The sequence below is a fragment of the Panthera tigris genome, chromosome C2 (assembly GCF_018350195.1).
Source record: "Panthera tigris isolate Pti1 chromosome C2, P.tigris_Pti1_mat1.1, whole genome shotgun sequence".
NCBI classification, from domain to species: domain Eukaryota; kingdom Metazoa; phylum Chordata; class Mammalia; order Carnivora; family Felidae; genus Panthera; species Panthera tigris.
Window position 1 is genome coordinate 142261811 of NC_056668.1, and position 20510 is coordinate 142282320.

General features: G+C 42.3%; 1 protein-coding gene across 10 annotated transcripts in view; it reads right to left on the reverse strand.

Moving 5' to 3' along the window:
* NEK10 (NIMA related kinase 10) overlaps positions 1-19000 on the reverse strand; it is a 224615-nt gene extending 205615 nt beyond the window's left edge. For all 10 annotated transcript variants that reach the window (XR_006222036.1, XM_042998421.1, XM_042998420.1 and 7 more), the window contains exons 1-3: positions 18888-19000; positions 1625-1735; positions 1341-1401 (exon numbers count right to left, since the gene is read on the reverse strand). Coding sequence is in view for 9 of the 10 variants with exons in the window: in XM_042998421.1 (XP_042854355.1) it covers positions 1341-1401; positions 1625-1698 (135 nt within the window). In the remaining variant the exon portion in view is untranslated. The remainder of the gene's footprint in view (positions 1-1340; positions 1402-1624; positions 1736-18887) is intronic.
* Between the last annotated feature and the right edge of the window lie 1510 nt (positions 19001-20510).

A 20510-nucleotide genomic window follows, 5' to 3' on the forward strand; every position in this document is an offset into this window, starting at 1 on the left:
ATGTAGTGTTTGGGTCCAGACCTGTATTCCAGCCATCAGCTGGCAGTATGATCTCGAGAAAGTCACTTAATTCTTTGTGCCTCAGTTTCCTATTCTGCGAAAGCAGAAGTCGTGGTCACTCAACCGGGTGATGCAAATAAAGCACCAGACACATGGTAAACGTTCCCTAAACAGGATCTATACTATTTGGCCTTCATATGCCATCAATTCACTAGAAAGTCATCCTTGACTATAAATAACTAGATGAAAATGTTGTGGTTCTCTGTTAGTTTGATGGATATAACAAAATCCATCAAGATTCCTACTATACAAGAGTTCTTCAACAAATTTATTTAGACGAGTATGACATAGTAGACTTTGGTGCCAGGTCACTGGGGCTCAAGAACCATCCCTACCATTACAGGTGCTAACTAAGTGTCTGCTGTTGTCATTATTATTAGCATTGCTGTGCTGTTCTCCAAATCTTCGCAGAGAGCCTCTAATCTCATGATTCTCCAAAGTCTCACAGAGGTAAAACCAAAAAGAAAAGTTTAAAGATAAATTCAAGCAGAGGTACCATCCTTTCTCTGTCTGATAAAAATATAAAAAAGCTGGGGCACCGGGGTGGCTCAGTCGGTTAAGCATCGACTTCGGCTCAGGTCATGATCTCATAGTTTGTGGGTTCAAGGCCCACATCAGGCTCTGTGCCGACAACTGGGAGCCCAGAGCCTGCTTTGGATTCTGTGTCTCCCTCTCTCTCTGCTCCTCCCCCACTCATACTCTGTCTGTCTCTCTCAAAAATAAATAAATATACATTTAAAAAATTAAATATATATATCTATATATATATATATATCTATATATATATATATAGATATATATATACATGCTATCAGAAAAATAGCCAAATTGACTCTTTTCCCCTCTTTTCGGTGAGATAAAATTTGCAGCAAACATCAAGAGTCGTGCTCTAGGAACTGGGTAGCATGAGGTGGGGTGGAGGGGAGAAGAAAGAAAATTCAGTAATTTGTGTTTTGGAAAACATCAAGTTCCCAAAACTCCAAAGAGTCAAATGGTAGGCATTCAATAGAACAGCATACTGCTTCTAGACTGAAGAGCTTCGATAATTAGGACACATGGCAATAAACAGAAAATAAAGAGAAGAAGAATGAAAAGGCTGTAGATGCTGAATTCTGGCAGGACTGAACCAGGTATGAGAGAAACAGCCAGATAAAGAAAAACAAAACATATAAAAGAACAAAGAAAAATAGATACACTGTTCATAAAAATGTTAAATTAATCCCTTTGGAAACATGTGAGTTCTCTTTTATCAATGCATGCACATTCTTTGAACACACTACCTGTTGTTTGCTTGATTGAACGTTCAAAAGGCAACGAAGTCTTTTAAGATCTGAATAGTCCCTAGGAGAAAGAATAACACAGTGTCAACCAACCAAAGATTCCAGGTGAACTAGTGGCACCCACCGATGGTGTTGCCCTCCGGAGGCCTGCCTGTATAGACTGAAATGTATCCATTTCCTTTAAACCTCTAGAAATGAGCAAACCTTTCAGTAAACACCATAACCCAGAGTAGCCCTTGTCAAAGGTCTACTCTGTTTCTCAAATGGACTCAGTAAGGGGTTACCTGGTGGTGACTCCTTGTTGTTTTTTATCAGTTGATTTTTCTGTGGTCTTCGCCTTTTTGTCTTGATCAGGCATTGTAAAACATCAATGCCCCAGAATTAACATGGCATTCCTTTCAAAATAAACCAGAGGGGAATACTTTAGTTGGAGTCTGTGCTCCAAAATATTCTCAGGCAAAAGTCACTTTATAATACTTAAGTAGGTAAAAGTTAACATTTATTTCTAATACAACAATAAAAATGTTCATATGAATAGCATTTATTATTTATCTTTCAAAGGCCTTCAGATACATTTAGGGCATAGTTTATAGGTATAGTAGCCCATAAGCCTCTGTTTTCTGAGTCATTCTCGGTTTCAAATATTCTGACCCACTGTCTCAACAAATATACATTTCTGCTTGTCAGGAAAAGTGCCCCCATTAGGGGTTTCCAAAATATACATCTATAAGCAAATACCTGAAGCCCAACTAATGTTTTTATGCCATCCTACTTGTCTTTCTCGATAAGTATCCTTAACTATATGCTGCTAATTCAAGGAGTTCGTCTCCATCATAGGTGATCCTTCTAAGAGCCTGGAAAAAGCCCCAGCCATTTGCAAATAAGTGTTACAGTGTCAGAGGTAATACACAAAATTTCACTGGATTTCCAGAATTCCTAAATCTTTCAAACTGCCACCCCAGGTGAGTCAACTGTAGTCAATGAGAACTCAGCAAGAATTGGGTCAGTCCTGCACAGCCCCTGTACTCACTCAAACATCCTGTCAAAAGCAAGCCAACAGGCCCAAAATGGAGTCACTTATGTTAAGCCCCAGGTCACCAAACTTAATTATATTTTCAGCACTCCCAGATATGAAAATTTAAACTAGCCAATCAGGAATCACCACACCAGCATTAATTAAATAATCTGCCTGATAAACTCATGCTATACCTTTAAAGAAAAGTAACCTTGCAATACCCAATCCACTTTTTGACCAGTGTAACTTCCTTGTTCTTGCTCCCTTCTGCCTGTAAAACTCCTAAGAGTTGCTTTCGATCTGCAAGAGTGGATGTTGTCCAATTCATGAATCACTGAATAAAGTTAATAAGATCTTTTTTTTTTTTCCAGCTGAGAAATGCATTTGTTTGTTTGTTTGCTTGTTTGTTTCAGGAGTAGAATTTAGTGATTCATCACTTATATATAACACCCAATACTCATCCCAACAAGTGCCCACCTTAATGCCCATCACCCATTTAGCCCGTCTCCCCACCCACCTCCCCTCCAGCAACCTTCAGTTTGTTCTCTATCTTTAAAATTTACTGAATTGAAGTTTGTTTTTAAACAATCTGGACAGTGAGACTGGCCAGCCTGGGAATACAACCCAATAGGCATTTCAATCTTCTAGGTAAGTTTTGCTGTCATCATGGTCACTTTTCCCAGGATAAATTTTAATACTGTTTCCCACATCCCCTCAAAAGATAAGTAAGGAATAGTACAGATTACTTAACCAACGAACAGAAGGCAACTTATTTGTTTGCCCTTTTTTCCTTAATCAATTTCTGATTCAATTGTTTTAATTTCCAGAATAGAAACAAAAAGTTGAAGATACCCATGCTTTCAATTACATAGCAAATACAAAATTAAACATACTATCAGTTTAATTTGATTAGATGTAAAATTTTCCAACTGTGCTTTAATGCCACAGCTTGACTTCAGTGTTATTTTCAGGCATGAAAAAGCATGTGTTATTGTCTTATAATCGCATGCCTCCATGCATTATGAAATCGATGGTCAAAATCCAAGTGTTTCAGAGATATTTAAAAGCAAAAAGGAACGTGCCAATGGGTGTTTCACTGCAACAGAATGAAGCAAAACTTCAGTTAAATGTGCAAAGACAGTTTAAGGATTTAAAAATTATTTTTCCAGTATAGTTGTCATATTTATGACAGAGTTGAGCGGGATTTAAGAGTTGGGGACCAAGGCTCTCTTCACAGATGCACACCAACAAAAGCACAATATGATATTTTAGAATTGTGCTTAGGACATAACACCACGGACTCATACAATCAATAAATATTTACTGAACATTTACCATGTCCAATCTCCGACTAAAAACTGCTAAAGATAAAACAGGTTACCACAGGCATACTATTCTACCATAAGCACATAAAATCCCACTTCATGACTTCAAAATATGTTTTGTGATGGATTCAGATAGAGATTTGATTTCACTTTCCTCTAAAAAAAGAAAGAAGAAGGAAGGGAAGGAGGGAGGGAGGAGGAGAGAGTGGAAGAAAGGAAGAATGGATGACAGATAATCTGTAAATAATTTCTAAAAGCCCGAGATCCAAGTGCTTTTTATATAGAGATATTAAAATGCCCTCAAATGTTCTAAAATAAATGGAAATCCAGTCAAAATGAATAGCATCTGATTTTACTTTTCCCTCCCAGGCACAGGGAAAATTCCACACTGGCCTGCTGGCTTCCAATTCCCGTGCAAACCATAGCTACAGACTGTGTTAGAAGTAGGAAACGAAAGCCACAAAGATTAGCACATGAAAACGTGTGGAAAAGCTCACAGGCTGCTTCTGCCAGCCTTGGAGAGCATATCTATCCAGATCATACCCTGCTAAACACCCCGCCTTATTCCCTTGTTTAATCTCCATAATTTGATTGACCTGGTGTGTGAACAGGAAATAATCATCTAATAGTTTTATCAATTTAAGATTAAAGTCTACTCTGTGAGCTGGAAGAGTGAGAATAGATAAGTCTCTGGAAACGTTTCACTTAATTAAACAGTAAACAAATCCACCGGAATCGGTAGAAACAGACAATTGCCTTAGGATAAAAAAACAAAATCCTTTCCACTTGATGGCTGGTGAAATGGAAAGTATTCTGAAGAAAACTTTGAGAAGTTGAGAATGCTGAACTATTTCCTCTAACCCCATTTTAAATGAACAAAAATGATCACGTTATACCAACGGTTATAATCCAAACCTGGGGATGGCGGGGAGGGCAGTTTACATCAAGTCGAGACAATTTATTGGGGGAGGGTCCTCCGGAAGGATCAAGCAAGGGTGCTCCCCAAAGCCAGAGCTCTCCAGAGGGCAGCCTAGCATGGTTCCACGGGGAGCTCTGGAGCAGAGATTATACCAGTCACTGGTTAAGGGTCCCTGGAGAAGGTCATACACTCCTGTCTGGGGGTAAAGAGACTCCAGGAGCTTGGGGGGAGTCCCCCCAAAAGGAGACACAGGAACTGAGCTCTGGAGCAGAGATTATACCAGTCACTGGTTAAGGGTCCCTGGAGAAGGCCATACACTCCTGTCTGGGGGTAAAGAGACTCCAGGAGCTTGGGGGGAGTCCCCCCAAAAGGAGACACAGGAACTGACTATAAGAAGCAAAGAAACACTGAAGTCAACACCCTGACACACCACCGGTCCCAGGGATGCAACAGGCTCCGGGTGGGATACTCACCTCGTCCCTGTGATCACCAACCACAACGGAAGGGCTGTGGGTGGCGACGGTATGAGAATCTCGCTGTGGATGCACACTCAGCACAGCCTCATGTTTCCCTCTTCTGCTCGACCTTGTCCGTGACTTTCACTTCTCCGATCCTTCCACCCTCTCTCCCTCTTGCTCACTGCACTTCAGCCCTGCGGGCCTTCTCCCTGGCTCATGAAGGTGGCAACCTCACCCCTGCCCGAAAGCCTCGGCACTTGCCACTTGCTGTTCCTCTCTCATTCTCAGGCTGGCTTCTTTGTGTCATTCAGGTCTCTGCTCAGATGTCCCCTCCGTGGTGTGGGCTCCTCTGACAAACCTGTACAACATATTCACCCCCAGAGACTCATCCTTACCGCATCCACTCTGTTTCCTCTCCTTCTGCAGCTCGTCAGTGTTGGAAATCTTCTGGTCCATTTCCCGGTATGCTTGCACCAGACCATAAGCCCCATGTGAGCGGAGATCGTGTCTGTCTTATCCCCAAGTACATCCCCACATGCCAAATAGCAAATGGCGTGATACAAGCACAGTACAAAAGCTCAGAAAGCATTTGTGTCATAATCTGTAAGGAGTGGCTAAGGTATCTTTCGCAAAGTGCATGAATTATTTGCTTTTTAACAATTATTTTAGGATCGTAGGATAACAACCTCCTTGAACCTCCCAAGCCTGGCACTCCTCCTCAGTGTCCTAGGGCAGCTTGGACTCCCCACATCGCAAATCTGTGCACAAAATATTGCAGTTGCCTGATTCCCCCATAAAGCAGGAATTGGACCTCCCTTATTTTTTTTTATTTTTTTTTCATGTTTATCCATTTTTGAGAGAGAGAGAGAGAGAGAGAGAGAGCACAAGAGGGGAAAGGGCAGAGAGAGAGGACAACACAGAATCTGAAGCAGGTTCCAGGCTCTGAGCTGTCAGCACGGAGCCTGACGTGGGGCTCAAACCCATGAACCATGAGATCATGACCTGAGCTGAAGTCGGATGCTTAACCGACTGAACCACCCAGGTGCCCCTGAACCTCCCTTATTCACCACACACAAGGAAGGCAAACAACAAATATTTACTGTATAAAAAAATTTAATGGATCAATGGATAATAGAACTATTTCAAAAACAGACCTGTGTCATTACTCGTTTAATTCAAAAATCTTTCATAAATATTCCTTCCTCATAAATCAAATCAACTGATGAATATTTGTAATGTTATAAAAGTCTTGAACACACTGAGGAATTATCTCAATTATTTAGTCTTCAGGAGGGAAATTGGAGTTTTATATAAGATAATATTCATGAACAGTGCTTTTTAAACAACTTATTAGGTTTTTTCAAATTCGTGAATCTATCGTGGACCAATACTGTTGGTCCATATCCTGTTCAGCAAAGTAAGGCCACTGATCATGTGCTTAAACATCGCAGCAATGTTGAATTGCTGTAAACATTTCTAAACACTCTCAATTTTGTACTTGTCTCCTCGTGGACCAGTAACATACCAGTCTGAAGACCACCTGAATAGCCTAGAAATCTGAAGTCTCTCCTTCCAAAGAGCAATCTTGATTTCACAGCAATCCTAGATAGATGACTGTCTGAGAACCACTGCCCCAAGGGTAGAGCCGGAGAGGACCTGAGTAGCTGTGGATTCCAAGACAGCCAGGAGAGGGCGAGAGTGAGCCCAGGGAAAGGAGAAACAAGGCCAAGAAGACTGAACGTGGGCTCCCCACTTAAAACCAGAGCGGTCCCACCTCTCTGGGGCTCTGTGTACAGTTTCATTTGAGAAAAGGGTTCCACTGCTAAAAAAAAAAAAAAAAAAAAAAATTGAAACCCACGCATTTTCTGACATTTATTTTACAGAGGAGATGAGGCCAAAGAGATTACAAGACTTGCTACATAAACACTTGTGTTCAGGTGGATTTTCCTTTGATTCTGAGTGGGAAAACTGAAATTTAGTATTTTTTTTCTTAAAAAAAAAAAAGGGAGGGGACACAGAAGTGAAGGATTACACATAAAATCCTAGTGCATATTACTTTCAGAACAGAAACTTTCAGTATTTTTCCTTTTGCCCATTTCAGTCATGGGACCCAAATACTATCTCAGAGGGAGGACAAATGATCTCTCCATGCCTCACAGGATCGCCAAATGAGTTTGATGTTTACAGTCCTAGTCAAGTACAGACATAATCACAGTACTGACTCACTGTTGAATTTTCTAATCCATTTCAAAGAGACTCTCAAAAGTAATTCCTATCTTCTATTGTCGTTTGAAATGTGGGTTAATGCTAAAAGAAGTCCCCAGAGAAACACACCTCATTTGCTCGTGATCTCTTGGTAATTGCGGGTAAACACATATAACAGAGAAAGAAATCCGGGCTACGGTAAAATCACCTGACTGACTGTAATTAATCTAAACTGTACAATATAAACCCACTGACTAAATAATGTGGTGGGTATTTGTGATATGGTTTTCAGATTCTCTACCCGGAAATTCTTTTTTATTCCACAGTTGACTTAACTGTTCAGAAGATCCTTAAATGGCCTCATCTTTACTAAAGATAAAACAGAAAAGTCATTTGATTCATTATGGAAAATAGCTCCAAATCCCACTAATACCTTTTTTCTTATTAATCACTTAGGCTGCATCTTTGGAAATACCACACTTTATTTACTACATTTACTAATGGTTAAAATAAAAACAGCACTTGGAAAGTAATAACAGTAAGAGAGTTTAACATGACTCCAGTTAATTACCACTTGGGCTACATCAGGTTTATTATTTTGAAAAAGCACTAAAATAAATTGTTATAATGCTTACCACAAAAGGAACTTATAACTTCCTTGTACCAACACAAGGGAGTCCTTATTTCCTTTGATGAATGACAGTTAACCTCCATATCAGATTACAAGTTGCAGTTCTGTCTGTGCTCAAGTAGACATTAAAGAAACCAAGAAAACTTTCTGCCCCGTAACTAGTGGCAGTGAAAACGAGACATCATTTCTCTAAGTCCTTTACTGTGGCATTTTTTTTCCTCAATATTCCTTTAATAGTGGCTCTTTGAAAACAAAGTGGTTAAAATAAGATACAATTTACGTAAAGAATTTTAAACAGAAATAATAAAACTGTGTTAAAATGAATTTGTTGGGTGTTAATTTCTTAATCTTGATCATGCCACGGTGATGCAAGAGGCTAACACTGAGGGAGTCTGAGGGAGGGATGTAAGGGAACTCACTGTACTATTTTTGCAGCTTTTATGTAAATCTAAAATTATTTCAAAATAAACAAACTGCATCGGCCACTTGAGCAGTTGAGCTCATCAAAAGTGCTATGAGAATAGAGAAAGTGTTTTCTTTTTACAAAGAATAATAGCCCTTAATCTCACAGAACTATAGTGCTTGGTCTTTCCAAATTGGTTGTGTTTTAAAAAACTATTCTGCACAGAAAGTGTCATGTTAAATTGGTGAAATGACTGGAAAATAAAACACACACACACACACACACACTCTCTCTCTCTCTCTCTCTCTCTCTCTCTCTTTCTCTTTTTGAAAGTAAAGTGATCAAAAAGTCAAGGAACTCCTATAAGAAACGTGACTTGCTTATACCTGTTACAGCTGAAAAAGAGTCTGCTTCTCTAAACCATAGTCTTGATTTTATCCCTTATATCACATTGTTATTGTTCTTCAATGGGAAACACGTGTGGAGTTAGCAGAACAGAAACAGTCATATGAAAAACCTTAAAGAACATCTAGTGTGGGGGTTTCTGATACCTTCCAGGCCCTGGAACAGAATGTAAGTGAATGACAGGTATAGAGGAGATCATACATAGGGCCTCAGTCAGAACTGAGAAAGCATACACCCTCCCTTAAAGGGATTCAAACTCACATTAAAAATGAAGCAAAACAAAACTCCTGCACAGGACAAATAAAACAGACCGGTCATCAGTTGAAGATCGTGATTCAGTGCACCTTGTTTAATACATGAGGAAACTGAGGCCCAGAGAGGAAAAAGGTGTCCAAGGCCACAGAGCACCTTTAAAAGTAGAATACAGCCCAGTTTACCTTCAGGGCCTAAATCCTAATGGCAAGCTCTGGGTAGATGGGAAGGGGACGACTTGTTGACATTGGCCCTGAGCCGAGGGCAAAGGGTGATCTAATAACAACTGATGCTTGCATAACTTCACCTCCTGGACCCTGGGGTGCTTGCAAACATCTATTCATTCCTCCTTGCTCACTCATGTGAAATAGGTAGGCGGTGTATTTTAATATTATCATATGGAGGAAAACAAAGACACAGTTGCTACAGAACCTCCTTTGGCAGGAGTATGTCGCCAGCCAAGGGCAGGTATTATCATGGCCTTGCTCCTGAGTCAGTAGACTTGACTGACACCTTCCTTGTGCAGAGAGTTTATACTTTAAACAATTTTCTGTTTTCTATTTAAACAAGCACTTGGAGGTACAAAGAATAAGAAAATTCCAATTGTATTCTAGCCATCTCCCACTCATTCCCACAAATATTTATTGACCATCTGCTGTGTGTTAGTCTCTTTTTTAAGACTCTGCCTTCATTTTCCTCTGGCCAATACTGACCTAAGTTGGACTGTGCTAAGTCCAACTTAGCCTAAGTTGGTGATGCTCCCAAAATCAACTACAATATGTGGCCACAGGTACCGTTATCATTTTCTTTTTCCAAGCTTTAGTCCCATTCAAACTCACACCATTCTTGATAAAGGGAAACATCTGCAGATAGGAATATAGCTTTTATGGACCCCCTCCACTGTCACTGCCTGATGATGCCTGTGGTATGTCTATTCACGCCTCGTGTGGCTGCTTACCCAAACCTGCTCAAGACATAGCTTATCGTGCACCTGTGTTAAACGAAATCTGAGGCCCATATGTTAAGTGGTGGTATTGAAAAGGCAAAAAAGGTCCAGATGATATGAAGGGAACATTTTTATTAACCAGTCAATGAAAGTAACTTAAGTAGCACACCAAACTTCTCTTTCCTTACTGACCCCAAACATAGCAAGATTACATTCTATTCTCTGTTTCTGTGTGAGAAAGGGGACAATGATATTCACTCATTCCTTCAAAAGGTGATTATTGATCCCCTCATCTATGCCAAGCCCTGAAGCTACTGCACTGAATAAGACATGGTCAAAAATGTCTTACCCCCTAAGTCAGCCATCATGGTAATAAGTCACGATAATAAATGAGTCATGGTGGTAATAAGGCAATATGGATTCAGCCCAACCCCCTAGACCTTTTCGGGGTAAAGAGAACACTGAGTTAACACATCCATGTTCCTAACACTAGGCAGCACTGCAAGAAACTATAAGTACTTTTAAGTCATGAAATAAAATTAAATTTCATCCAGTAACACCCTATTTTAAGTGCATTTTATGATCTATCATGCTCTGACTGTGCATACACGACATTACCGGGCACTGCAAAAACAACCTATCCACATCTCAGTGTGTGTGTGAAATCACAAATATGTAGTTGACGCAGTAGAAAACTACTGATATCGGGTCTTAAAAAAAAAAAAAAAAAACAGGATAGGTTCTTATGGTACAGACTAATACATGGGATCAAATAAGAACACAAGAAATGTCAAAAAGCAGGGGAAATTAACTTCCAAAGGAGACTATAAATTGAATGAATTCAGGAGAAAGAAAGATCGCTGTGGGCTGAAACGTTATGGAAAGGTTCATGAACTGGGGACTTGAAGAAGGCCCAGGAAAATGGGTAGGGCTTGGGAAGAACTTTCCAGGGGAGTGAATGAATAAAGGGATGGAGGCAAAATCCTAGGAGTGGTTTGGGGAGACAGTGAGTAGAAGTCGAACTGGGGCTGAGGAATGTGGACCGAGGTGGAAGATGGTACATGAATGAGTGGCAGCCTCTAAGTCTATAGCCAACGTATGGAACAAAACAGTCACAAAAAAGTCTCAGAGCACGGCCCTTTGGGTGCACCTCAGAAAAATGGTACTTTCCTCTTCCTCACCCCCTCAGTCATTTGGCCACTACATCCTATTTTCTCTGCTATTTCTAATATGGTCCCTGCTATTTCTAATATTTTTTCTGCTATTTCTAATATGGTCTAATAGGGACCATATATATATATATATATATATATATATATATATATATATATATATATATTAGGGTTGGTTCCGCCCTCAGAGCCAACACCCTTGTCTACCTCATCACTCGCCTGAACTACAGCAATCCATTCCTAAACAGTCCCTCCACTTCCATTTATTCTCTCTGCCCAACAACACAACACCTGATCTCCACACAGCAACCAAAGCACCCTTCATATGGTGCAACTCTGACCAATTAAGCCTTTGTGCGCCTCCCATCTCTCTGGGGGTAACAACAAAAATTAACAAGGCCAACGAGGTGTTCCAAGAGATGATGCCTCTGCCCCCGCTAGCCAGCTCCACTCATACCTGGCCTCTGAAACCCTGCTCCAGACCTAATTCTCCTGGACACCCCAGGATCTCTACTCCTGGACTCAAGTAGCAGATTGCTATGGGAAGGCCTGAAGCCTTATCTGCCATGTCTCAACTCAAGTGTCCATTCTTTAAGGTACTTTTCATTGACCTCCTTGATGGGGACACAGCTTCACCAGGCACCGCCTTGCAGTTCTTAATGAAAGGGTAGATTCAGGCAATAATTCAATAAATACACATGTCTGTCTCCTCTAGTTACACTAAACTAGTCAGAGATAGGGATAGGGATTTGCTCATCCCCAGCATCCAGCACTGCTGGTTTATAACAAAAGAAGTATTCAATGGATGATTGATGAATGAATGAATGAGTGAATGAATGAATGAAAAAGTCCCAAATGAAACATGATTGCGAAGCTCCAAGTATAACTGGTGTATCATTGTTGAAACATAGAGAATAAAGGTAATGGGAAAAAAATTATCAGCAAACGATAAGTTTGCCCCAGCTGACCAGATCCAGTTGTTACAGAACGTTGGTTTGACAAAAATCGCATCATAAACACAAGGAAGCCACAAAGCAGATAAGATATTCATGTCAAACATGGGCTACCTCAAGTATACGTGAACAGGACAATAAAATTTCCTGAAGACAAGTATTCACATTTACGTCTAGTGTAGCGTATATGTGCACATTACATCACTGTGTGGTCTCCACTGAGGAGACGTCACAGGTTTGAGAGTGTGAATTCCTCTGGCTGCACCTCTGAGACGTAGTCAAAAGGGGCAATGGTGGTGGACGAGACCTGGTTTCCATGCGCCTGTGGCATGGCCCCAGAAGTCCCTGGGCCTAATTATGAGCTTCCTCCTTTACCATGAAACAGAAACAACAATATCCCCATTATAAAGTGGTAGTTGTAACTAAATGAAATAAAGCAAAACCCCTTTAACACTGTCAATAGCTATAGAAATATAAGTAATTGTTATTATGATAGCTGTTTATAAATACTATCGTGGGTAATATTACTATTACTTCAATTCGAAGAGCCTGTTGTACTAATTTTATTTTTTTTTATTTTTTTGTAATGTTTATTTTTGAGAGAGAGAGAGAGAGAGTACAAACAGGAGAGGGGCAGAGACAGAGGGAGGCACAGAATCTGAAGCAGGCTCCAGGGTCTGAGCTGTCAGCATGGAGCCCAACATGGGGCTCGAACTCACGTACTGTGAGATCATGACCCGAGTGGAAGTCGGACCCTTAACCGACTGAGCCACCCAGGCACCCCCTGTCATACTAATTTTAAATCATTTGTCTATATTCACTGGCTTTGATTCATTGATGACAAATAGTAGACACAAAATGAGAAAAAAAAAAAAAGCTTTATTTTCAAAGTCACAAGTAGTCTTGATTTTAATTTCTTAAACCTAATATTATTCAAGGTTTACTATCATAATAAGTACTTTGATGTATTCAATTCACTTAATCTTCAAAACAATCCTAGGGGCACCTGGGTGGCTCAGTCAGTCAAGCGTCTGACTTCGACTCTGGTCATGATCTCGGGTTCATGAGTTTGAATCCCACATCCGGCTCTGCACTGACCGTGTGGGGCCTGGAGTCTGCTTCGGATTCTGTGTCTCTCACTCTCTCTCTCAAAAATAAATAAACATTTAAAAATATACATATTTTAAGAAATGATCCTAAGTGGTAGGTAGTGTTGTTGAATCTCCAACTCACAGATGGAGAAACTGAGGCACTGAGAAGTAACTTGGCCAAGATCTCATATCTAGTAATAAAACAATGATAACGAGAGCAAATGTTTACATGGTGCTTAGCCCGTGCCAGTGCTATTCTAAGTGCTTTCCGTAATGCTAACTAATACAAGTCTCCTAACAAACCTGGAGGGCAGCTACCACTATCGTCCCCTTTCACGGATGACGTTACTGAGGCCCACAGAGGTTAAGGAATGTGTGCACGTTACACAGCTGGTAAGTGGCAGAATAGGAATTTATAGCCAGGGAGAGCCTTCCCTGTGAATCTAATGCTGTACTAACTCTCATTTATTGGTGGCATTTATCCAGCTCTCTATCTGCCTAAGTGAATTTTCTAGAGAAACGTTTACCACTGTAATAAAACAACATTACTTCGTACACACGTCCCTGAAATTAACAATCCCCTGTCCTTCATGAAAAATACACTGAATACTGTGTAACGGTTTCCTGACAGCCCAGGGACAATATTATGGCTGCTGTGCTTTATCCATTCTTCCTCTACTTGTTATTTTAATTTTCATACAGGGGTGTTTTTTTTTTTTAATTTATTTTTTTCAACGTTTTTTATTTATTTTTGGGACAGAGAGAGACAGAGCATGAACGGGGGAGGGGCAGAGAGAGAGGGAGACACAGAATCTGAAACAGGCTCCAGGCTCCGAGCCATCAGCCCAGAGCCTGACGCGGGGCTCGAACTCACGGACCGCGAGATCGTGACCTGGCTGAAGTCGGACGCTTAACCGACTGCGCCACCCAGGCGCCCCCATACAAGGGTTTTTTTAATTTTCTTTTCCAGATATGAGCCAGTTAATTGTCATTTTGTCACTCTGACTTTGCTGAGGGTCAGTTATAATTATCCCCAATGTAAGATTTAATATGTTCTGAGTTGATGCTAAATCGATCGACTTGAGTGTATGACCTTTATTATGACTATAGAAATTTTGGCTGAGATGAGCGTAAGCCTTACCTCTAGGTAAGTATGAGTAATTATGAGAAACCATCTACTTTCTTCAGCGCTCATTTTCATCGTTTCTTTAATCATCAGACATGTCAGCCAGATTCACGAGTGTGTTTAAAGCTCATTTTCCTATGGAAGACCAAGTCTCTCAAAAATGTGAGACCCGTTTCCAAATCCAAGCCTGTCCCCGGGCTGACACTTTCTATCCCCTTACCCTACTTTATTTTTACCTCTTTACCTGTCTCTCTCTCCCAAGTAGAATGAAATACAAATAGCTACATTTTCATGGTACTTCCTACGGACGTGCCACAGTTCTAAGAAATCTGCCGGTACTGATTCACATGATAAAACAACGCCATTTGACAGGAGACTGAGGTGCAAAGGTGAAGTGACTTGCCAGAGGTCCCATATCCAGCAGTGAGGGAGCTGGGATTTGAACCCAGGCAATCTGACTCCAGAGTCTGTGCCCTACGGGCCCTGCTCTACTATCCCCGAGAACATAAATTCTAAAGGAACAGTGTCACTGCTCAATTCCCAGATGCTCAACAAATGTTCATTAACTGTTTGAATGACCTTCTAGCTCCTCTCCCTGTCCAAGTGCTCAACTCAGTTCACTCTGACTTCAGTCTCAAAAATGGACTGGCTCTGAAAGTCACAGTAACATTCCAGGCCCTTTTTCACCTACTCAAGACTTGACTGGTTAGTTTCTTTCGACCCACCCTTATCTGACATGACATCCTGGACACCTCAGATGGTGACTGTTCATTGAATGAATGAGTGTCTTACCTGTAACGGAGCTGTTGACAATACACAAAAGTTTGTGACCAAGTAGGAGGATGTCCTAGAAATTGCACTTGAATGAATTAAAAGATTGATTTATAACTTCTGTGGGCTGACTGTGGAAATTTCACTATTCTTACCTTCAGTGTGTTATTTTTTTCTTCTTTGTTAAGACATTTTTAGGGCAGTTTTAGGTTTACAACAAATCTGAGAGGAAGGTACAGAGATTTCTCATATACTTCCTGCCCCCACACCTGCATCGCTTCTCATATTAACAATATCACTCACCAGAATGGTACATTTTTAAATTTTTTTTTAATATTTATTTATTTTTGAGACAGAGACAGAGCATGAGCAGGGTAGGGGCAGAGAGAGAAGGAGACACAGAATCTGAAACAGGCTTCAGGCTCTGAGCTGTCAGCACAGAGCCCGACGCAGGGCTTGAACTCATGGACTGGACGGTGAGATCATGACCTGAGCTGGAGTCAGAGGCTTAACCGACTGAGCCATCCACACACCCCCTGAATGGTACATTTTATACCAATTTATGAGTTTGAGCCCCACGTTGGGCTCTGTGCTGATGGCTCAGAACCTGCTGCCTGCTTTGGATTCTGTGTCTCCCTCTCTCTCTTTGCCCCTCCCCCGCTCATGCTCGCTCTCTCTCTCTCTCTCTGTCTCTCTGTCTCTCTCTGCCTCTCTCTCAAAAATAAATAAAAACGTTAAAAATTTTTAAAAATAAAAAAGTAAAATAAAAATGACTTAAATATATATATTTTAATATTTATTTTTGAGAGAGACAGAGCACAAGTGGGGGAGAAGAGAGAGATGTTTATTCATTTTATCTCTCTCTCAAAAATAAACAAATATTAAAAAAAAAAAAAAAACAATTTTTATACCAAGAATGAACTACATTGGTACATCATGATCACCCAAAGTCCACAGTTTACCTTAGGGTTCACTCTTCGTGTTGTACATACTATGGGTTTGGACAAATATATAATGACATGTATCCATCAGTCTAATATCATATGGTCTTTTCACTGCCCTAAAAATCCTCTGTTCTCTGTCTATTCATTTCTCCCCAACCCCCAAGCCCTGGCAACCACTGATCCTTTTTACTGTCTCCAAAATTCTGCCTTTTCCAGAATGTCATATTGTGGAAATCATACAACATGCAGCCTTTTCAGATTAGCTTCTTTTACTTAGTAATATAATGCACTTAAAGTTCCTCCATGATTTTTCAAGTCTTCATAGTTCATTCCTTTTTAGTGCTGGATAATATTCCCTTGTCTGGTTGTATCATGGTTTATCCATTTACCCACTAAAATGCAAATATTGGCAACTGTGAATAAAACTGCTGCAAACATCCATGTAAATATTTCAACTTTGTAAATATGTGAATATTTACTAAGTATAAGGCACTGTGCACTTGATAGGAAGTATGCACATTTAATCTTTAAGACAATCCTATGAAATATGTGCTATTATCAGCCCACTGTACAGATAAAGAAGCTGACTGGGGCCCCTGGGTGGCTGAGTTCCATTAAGCATCTAACTCTTGGGGTGCCTGGGTAGCTCAGTCAGTTAAGTGTCCAACTTCAGCTCAGGTTATGATCTCACAGTTCACAAGTTCAAGCCCTGCATCAGGCTCTGTGCTGGTGCTGACAGCTCAGAGCCTGGGGCCTGCTTCAGGTTCTGTGTCTCCCTCTCTCTCTGTTCCTCCCCCACTCATGCGCTCTCTCTCTCTCTCTCTTTCAAAAATAAAGAAACATTAAAACAAAAAAAAAAGCATCCCACTCTTGATTTCGACTCAGATCACAATCTCACAGGTTGTGAGTTTGAGCTCCGCATCGGGCTCTGTGACGACAGCTCGGAGCCTGGAGCCTGCTTCGCATTCTGTGTCTCCCCCTCTCTCTCTGCCCCTCCCCTGTTCTCTCTTTCTCTGTCTCTTTCTCTCAAAAATATTTATTTTTACACCAACTTTAAAAAAAAATTTATTATACACGAACTTTAAAAAAAAAAGAAGAAGAAGAAGCAGCTTGTAAGAGGTTAAGTAATTTGCTGTGGGCCACTGAACTAAAATGCTGAAGCCCGGATTCAATTCCTTGTATCTCTGACTCCAAAGCTGATCTCTTACAACCTATGCTGTAGTCCCTATTTCCCATTTGAAACATACACCATATAATAATAGCGACCATCCTAATGATTATGAAAGACTGTGAGTTGAAACAGTTTCCAATCATCAAGGGTCTTAAAATGTAAGTAAAACCCATCAGCTCAACTTTCGTATTTTGTACACAAAAGCTTCATTGGCCAGAAATCATTTCTGACTTTTCTGGAACTCATAGGGATGTCACGAAGAACGGTGCCTTCTCATTTTAGGGATTCATTCACTTAACCAGTCTTTGTTGAGCCCCCACTCTGTGCATGGGGCTGAGAGAGAGACAACAGTGCTGAGTAAGACAGGCAGAGCCCCTGGCCTCGCAGAGACGGTCTAGAGAAGGGAGCAGAAAAGTAACGAGGCAACACATAGAGAAAGATTGGGGAGCAAGTGAGAACGGGGTTGGGGAGGCTGCAAAAATTGGAGTCCACCGTGGGCAGCGTGAACAACAGGTGCAATTGCCACACACGGGAGAGAACACGGCGTGTTCTGGGAACGGACAAGACGGAATGGCTGATGGAAGGCCTGACTAAGGAGGCTGCCGTAGGATAATGGAGGGTCTTTGCAGGAAGCGAGCTGGCCTCACGTTATTTAGAAAGGTCACTCTAACACTCATGGGGAAAACGGATTAAAATAGGGCCAGGCTGGAAGCGGGAAAGATGGGACGGCTGCTGAACTTAACCAAGGGACTGGTGAGAGAGAATACAGTGAGCATGTTGATGGTGATGTGGGAATTGGTTTGGCAGCTATTTAGAAGATATACCCTTGGGGCGCCTGGGTGGTTCAGAGGATTGGGCCTCGGACTCCGGATTTCAGCTCAGATCATGATTTCCTGGTTCGTGAGATAGAGCCCCGCATCAGACTCTGTGCTGAGTGTGGAGTCCGCTTGGGATTCTCTCTCCTCTCTCTCTGCCCACACCCCCCCCCCCGCCCATTCACTCTCTAAATAAATAAATAAATAAATAAATAAATAAATAAATATTTTTTAAAAAGGGTACAGACTTGATCATTGGTGGAAATGCGGAAGAAGAGGTGATGTCAAAGATACTGCCCAGAATGGGATTTTGGTAATTGAACGGATAGAGCTGCCCAAGATAGGGAATCCAAGGGTGAGGCAGGCTGGTGGGAGTGGAGGGAGATGGCTTTTGGGGTTACACACGTGTGGGGTTAACTGGCAGCTGAATTTGGGGGTCTGGGCCTTAATGGAGCAGCCCAGGGCTGGAGATGAAGGGGGGCAGGCATGTGAGGCCTGAAGGCATGGAAGCGGACAGGCTCGCCCCACGTGGCGCAGAAAAGCAGAGGGGCAAAGCAGCATCACGGAAGGGGAAGGCGGAAAAGCGGTACCCATAAAGCCTTTCATGAATGAGGCGGCAGGCGTATCGGGAAAGATCGGAAGACACACACTCAGGCGCCACGTAACCAAAATAACTCCTTCCTGGAGCTGGACGGGCCATCCAACACCGTTGATGCACTTGCCCGCCATCCCCCCGCCCGGCACCAACCCACCTGCTAGGAGACGGGCTCTCGGCGGCTCGCCTACCCGCGACAGCCCGCACTCTCTGCCCCGAGCCCAAGGCGAGTGGAGCTTGACGCCCGGAGGCTTCGGGGCTGCTCCTCAAGGACCTGCGGGCCTCTCCTTGGAGACCCTGCCTCAAACCGCGCGCCGGCGCAGAGGAACGCCCGCTCCCGCCCCACTCACCGCGCCTGAGGGAGCGTCCCTCCTGTAGGCCAGTTTCTAAGTCCTCTTCCTCATCGTCCCTGCTGCTGCCACCGGCGGCTCCGGATCGGGGGGGTGGCCCGCCCCGCCCACCCCCCAGCCCACCGCCGGTCCCCTCCACCCCGGGGACTGCACCGCCGGCCGCACCGTTGGCACAATCAAATCCCGCTTTAGGCCACCAACCGGCGCCGGCTGAGCCAATGCCGACACCTCTTCTTCCGCTGCGCCGGTGCGCCTCGGCCAATCAGGAACAGCCGTGCTGCGGCGTACCGAGCGCCATGGCGACGGGTGACACCTGCCCCAGGGTTACCGTAGCAACCATGGAACGCGCAGGTTCTAGCCCCAAGGCTGCAAGCTGGAGCCAGCAGCCAGTCACCGGGACCGAGAGCTACTAGCCTGGGGACAGGCTTCCTCAACTCGGTGGATTTTCCTGGACTTGGCGTGCCCAACCTTTTGCATTTGAAGTAAAATGGGTGAAGTAAAATGGGAAAAGAGCTGCTTCATCTTAGTTTCAAGAAGTGCTATGGGCGAAAACCAATTCTCTCCCAAAGCAAAGGGTAGGTTAGTTTGAAAGGATCAACACTACATGCTTTGCATACGGCGGGGACACATTTTTGGCTACTCGAGTGCACTGCACACTTCAGGCAATGAGAATAGGGTGTTGTGAAAATAAAAGGGACCTGGCATTCAAGACATCTGTGCCGCTCACCTAGCACAGGCACGTCTCTTCACCTTTTGTGAAGGTCTGAAGCTTCTTGGGGAAAAAACAAAAACAAAAACAAAAACAAAAACAAAAACCAATGCCATTAAAGCTTTCAAAAGAGGATTCCCATTATCAAGCTTTAAAAAATGAAAAATATTCAGTGCTCCTCTTACACACACTATTTCACTATTCCACCACATCGTCTGGTAGTCATTATTTTTCATTCTAGTTTAGAAGTGTGAAATGGAGATGTAAGTTTCTTAAGCTGCCCGGCTGGTTACTGGCACAGCTGGCTAAGTGACGCAGGCAGGGTAGATTCTACACAGTTCTGTGCGGTAGTACCTACACAGTTTGAATCCAGAGCCCAATTTTATCCACAGTGATGCTCCATATTTCTTCAAATATAAGACCTACTCAATCTCATGTTAATATTGCTCAAAATGACCAATGAGTCAATTAGTGCAGTGACTACATCTCCCAAAACTTAATATTTAAAAAAAAAAAATTAAGTTTGTTTTGAGAGAGAGAGAGAGAGAGAGAGAGAGAGAGAGCAGGGGAGGGGCAGAGATGGAGAGAGAGAATTCCAAGCTGTGCTGACACCACAGAGCCGAATGAAGGGCTCGAACTCATGAACCGTGAGATCATGACCTGAGCCAAAACCAAGAGTCGGATGCTTAATGGACTTAGCCACCCAGGCGCCCCCAAAACGCTCATGCGCTGAGCATGGGGCCTGCTTAAGATGTGCGCCCTCTCTCTCTCTCTCCCTCTCCCCACCCCCACCACTCATGCCCTCTCTGAAATAATTTTTTCAAAAATTTTAAGAAGGAAAAAATTTTTTTAAATCATAATTAGCCATTAAAAATAAACAAAAACCTCCAAGTCTTTTCAGTCTGAGAGAGTTC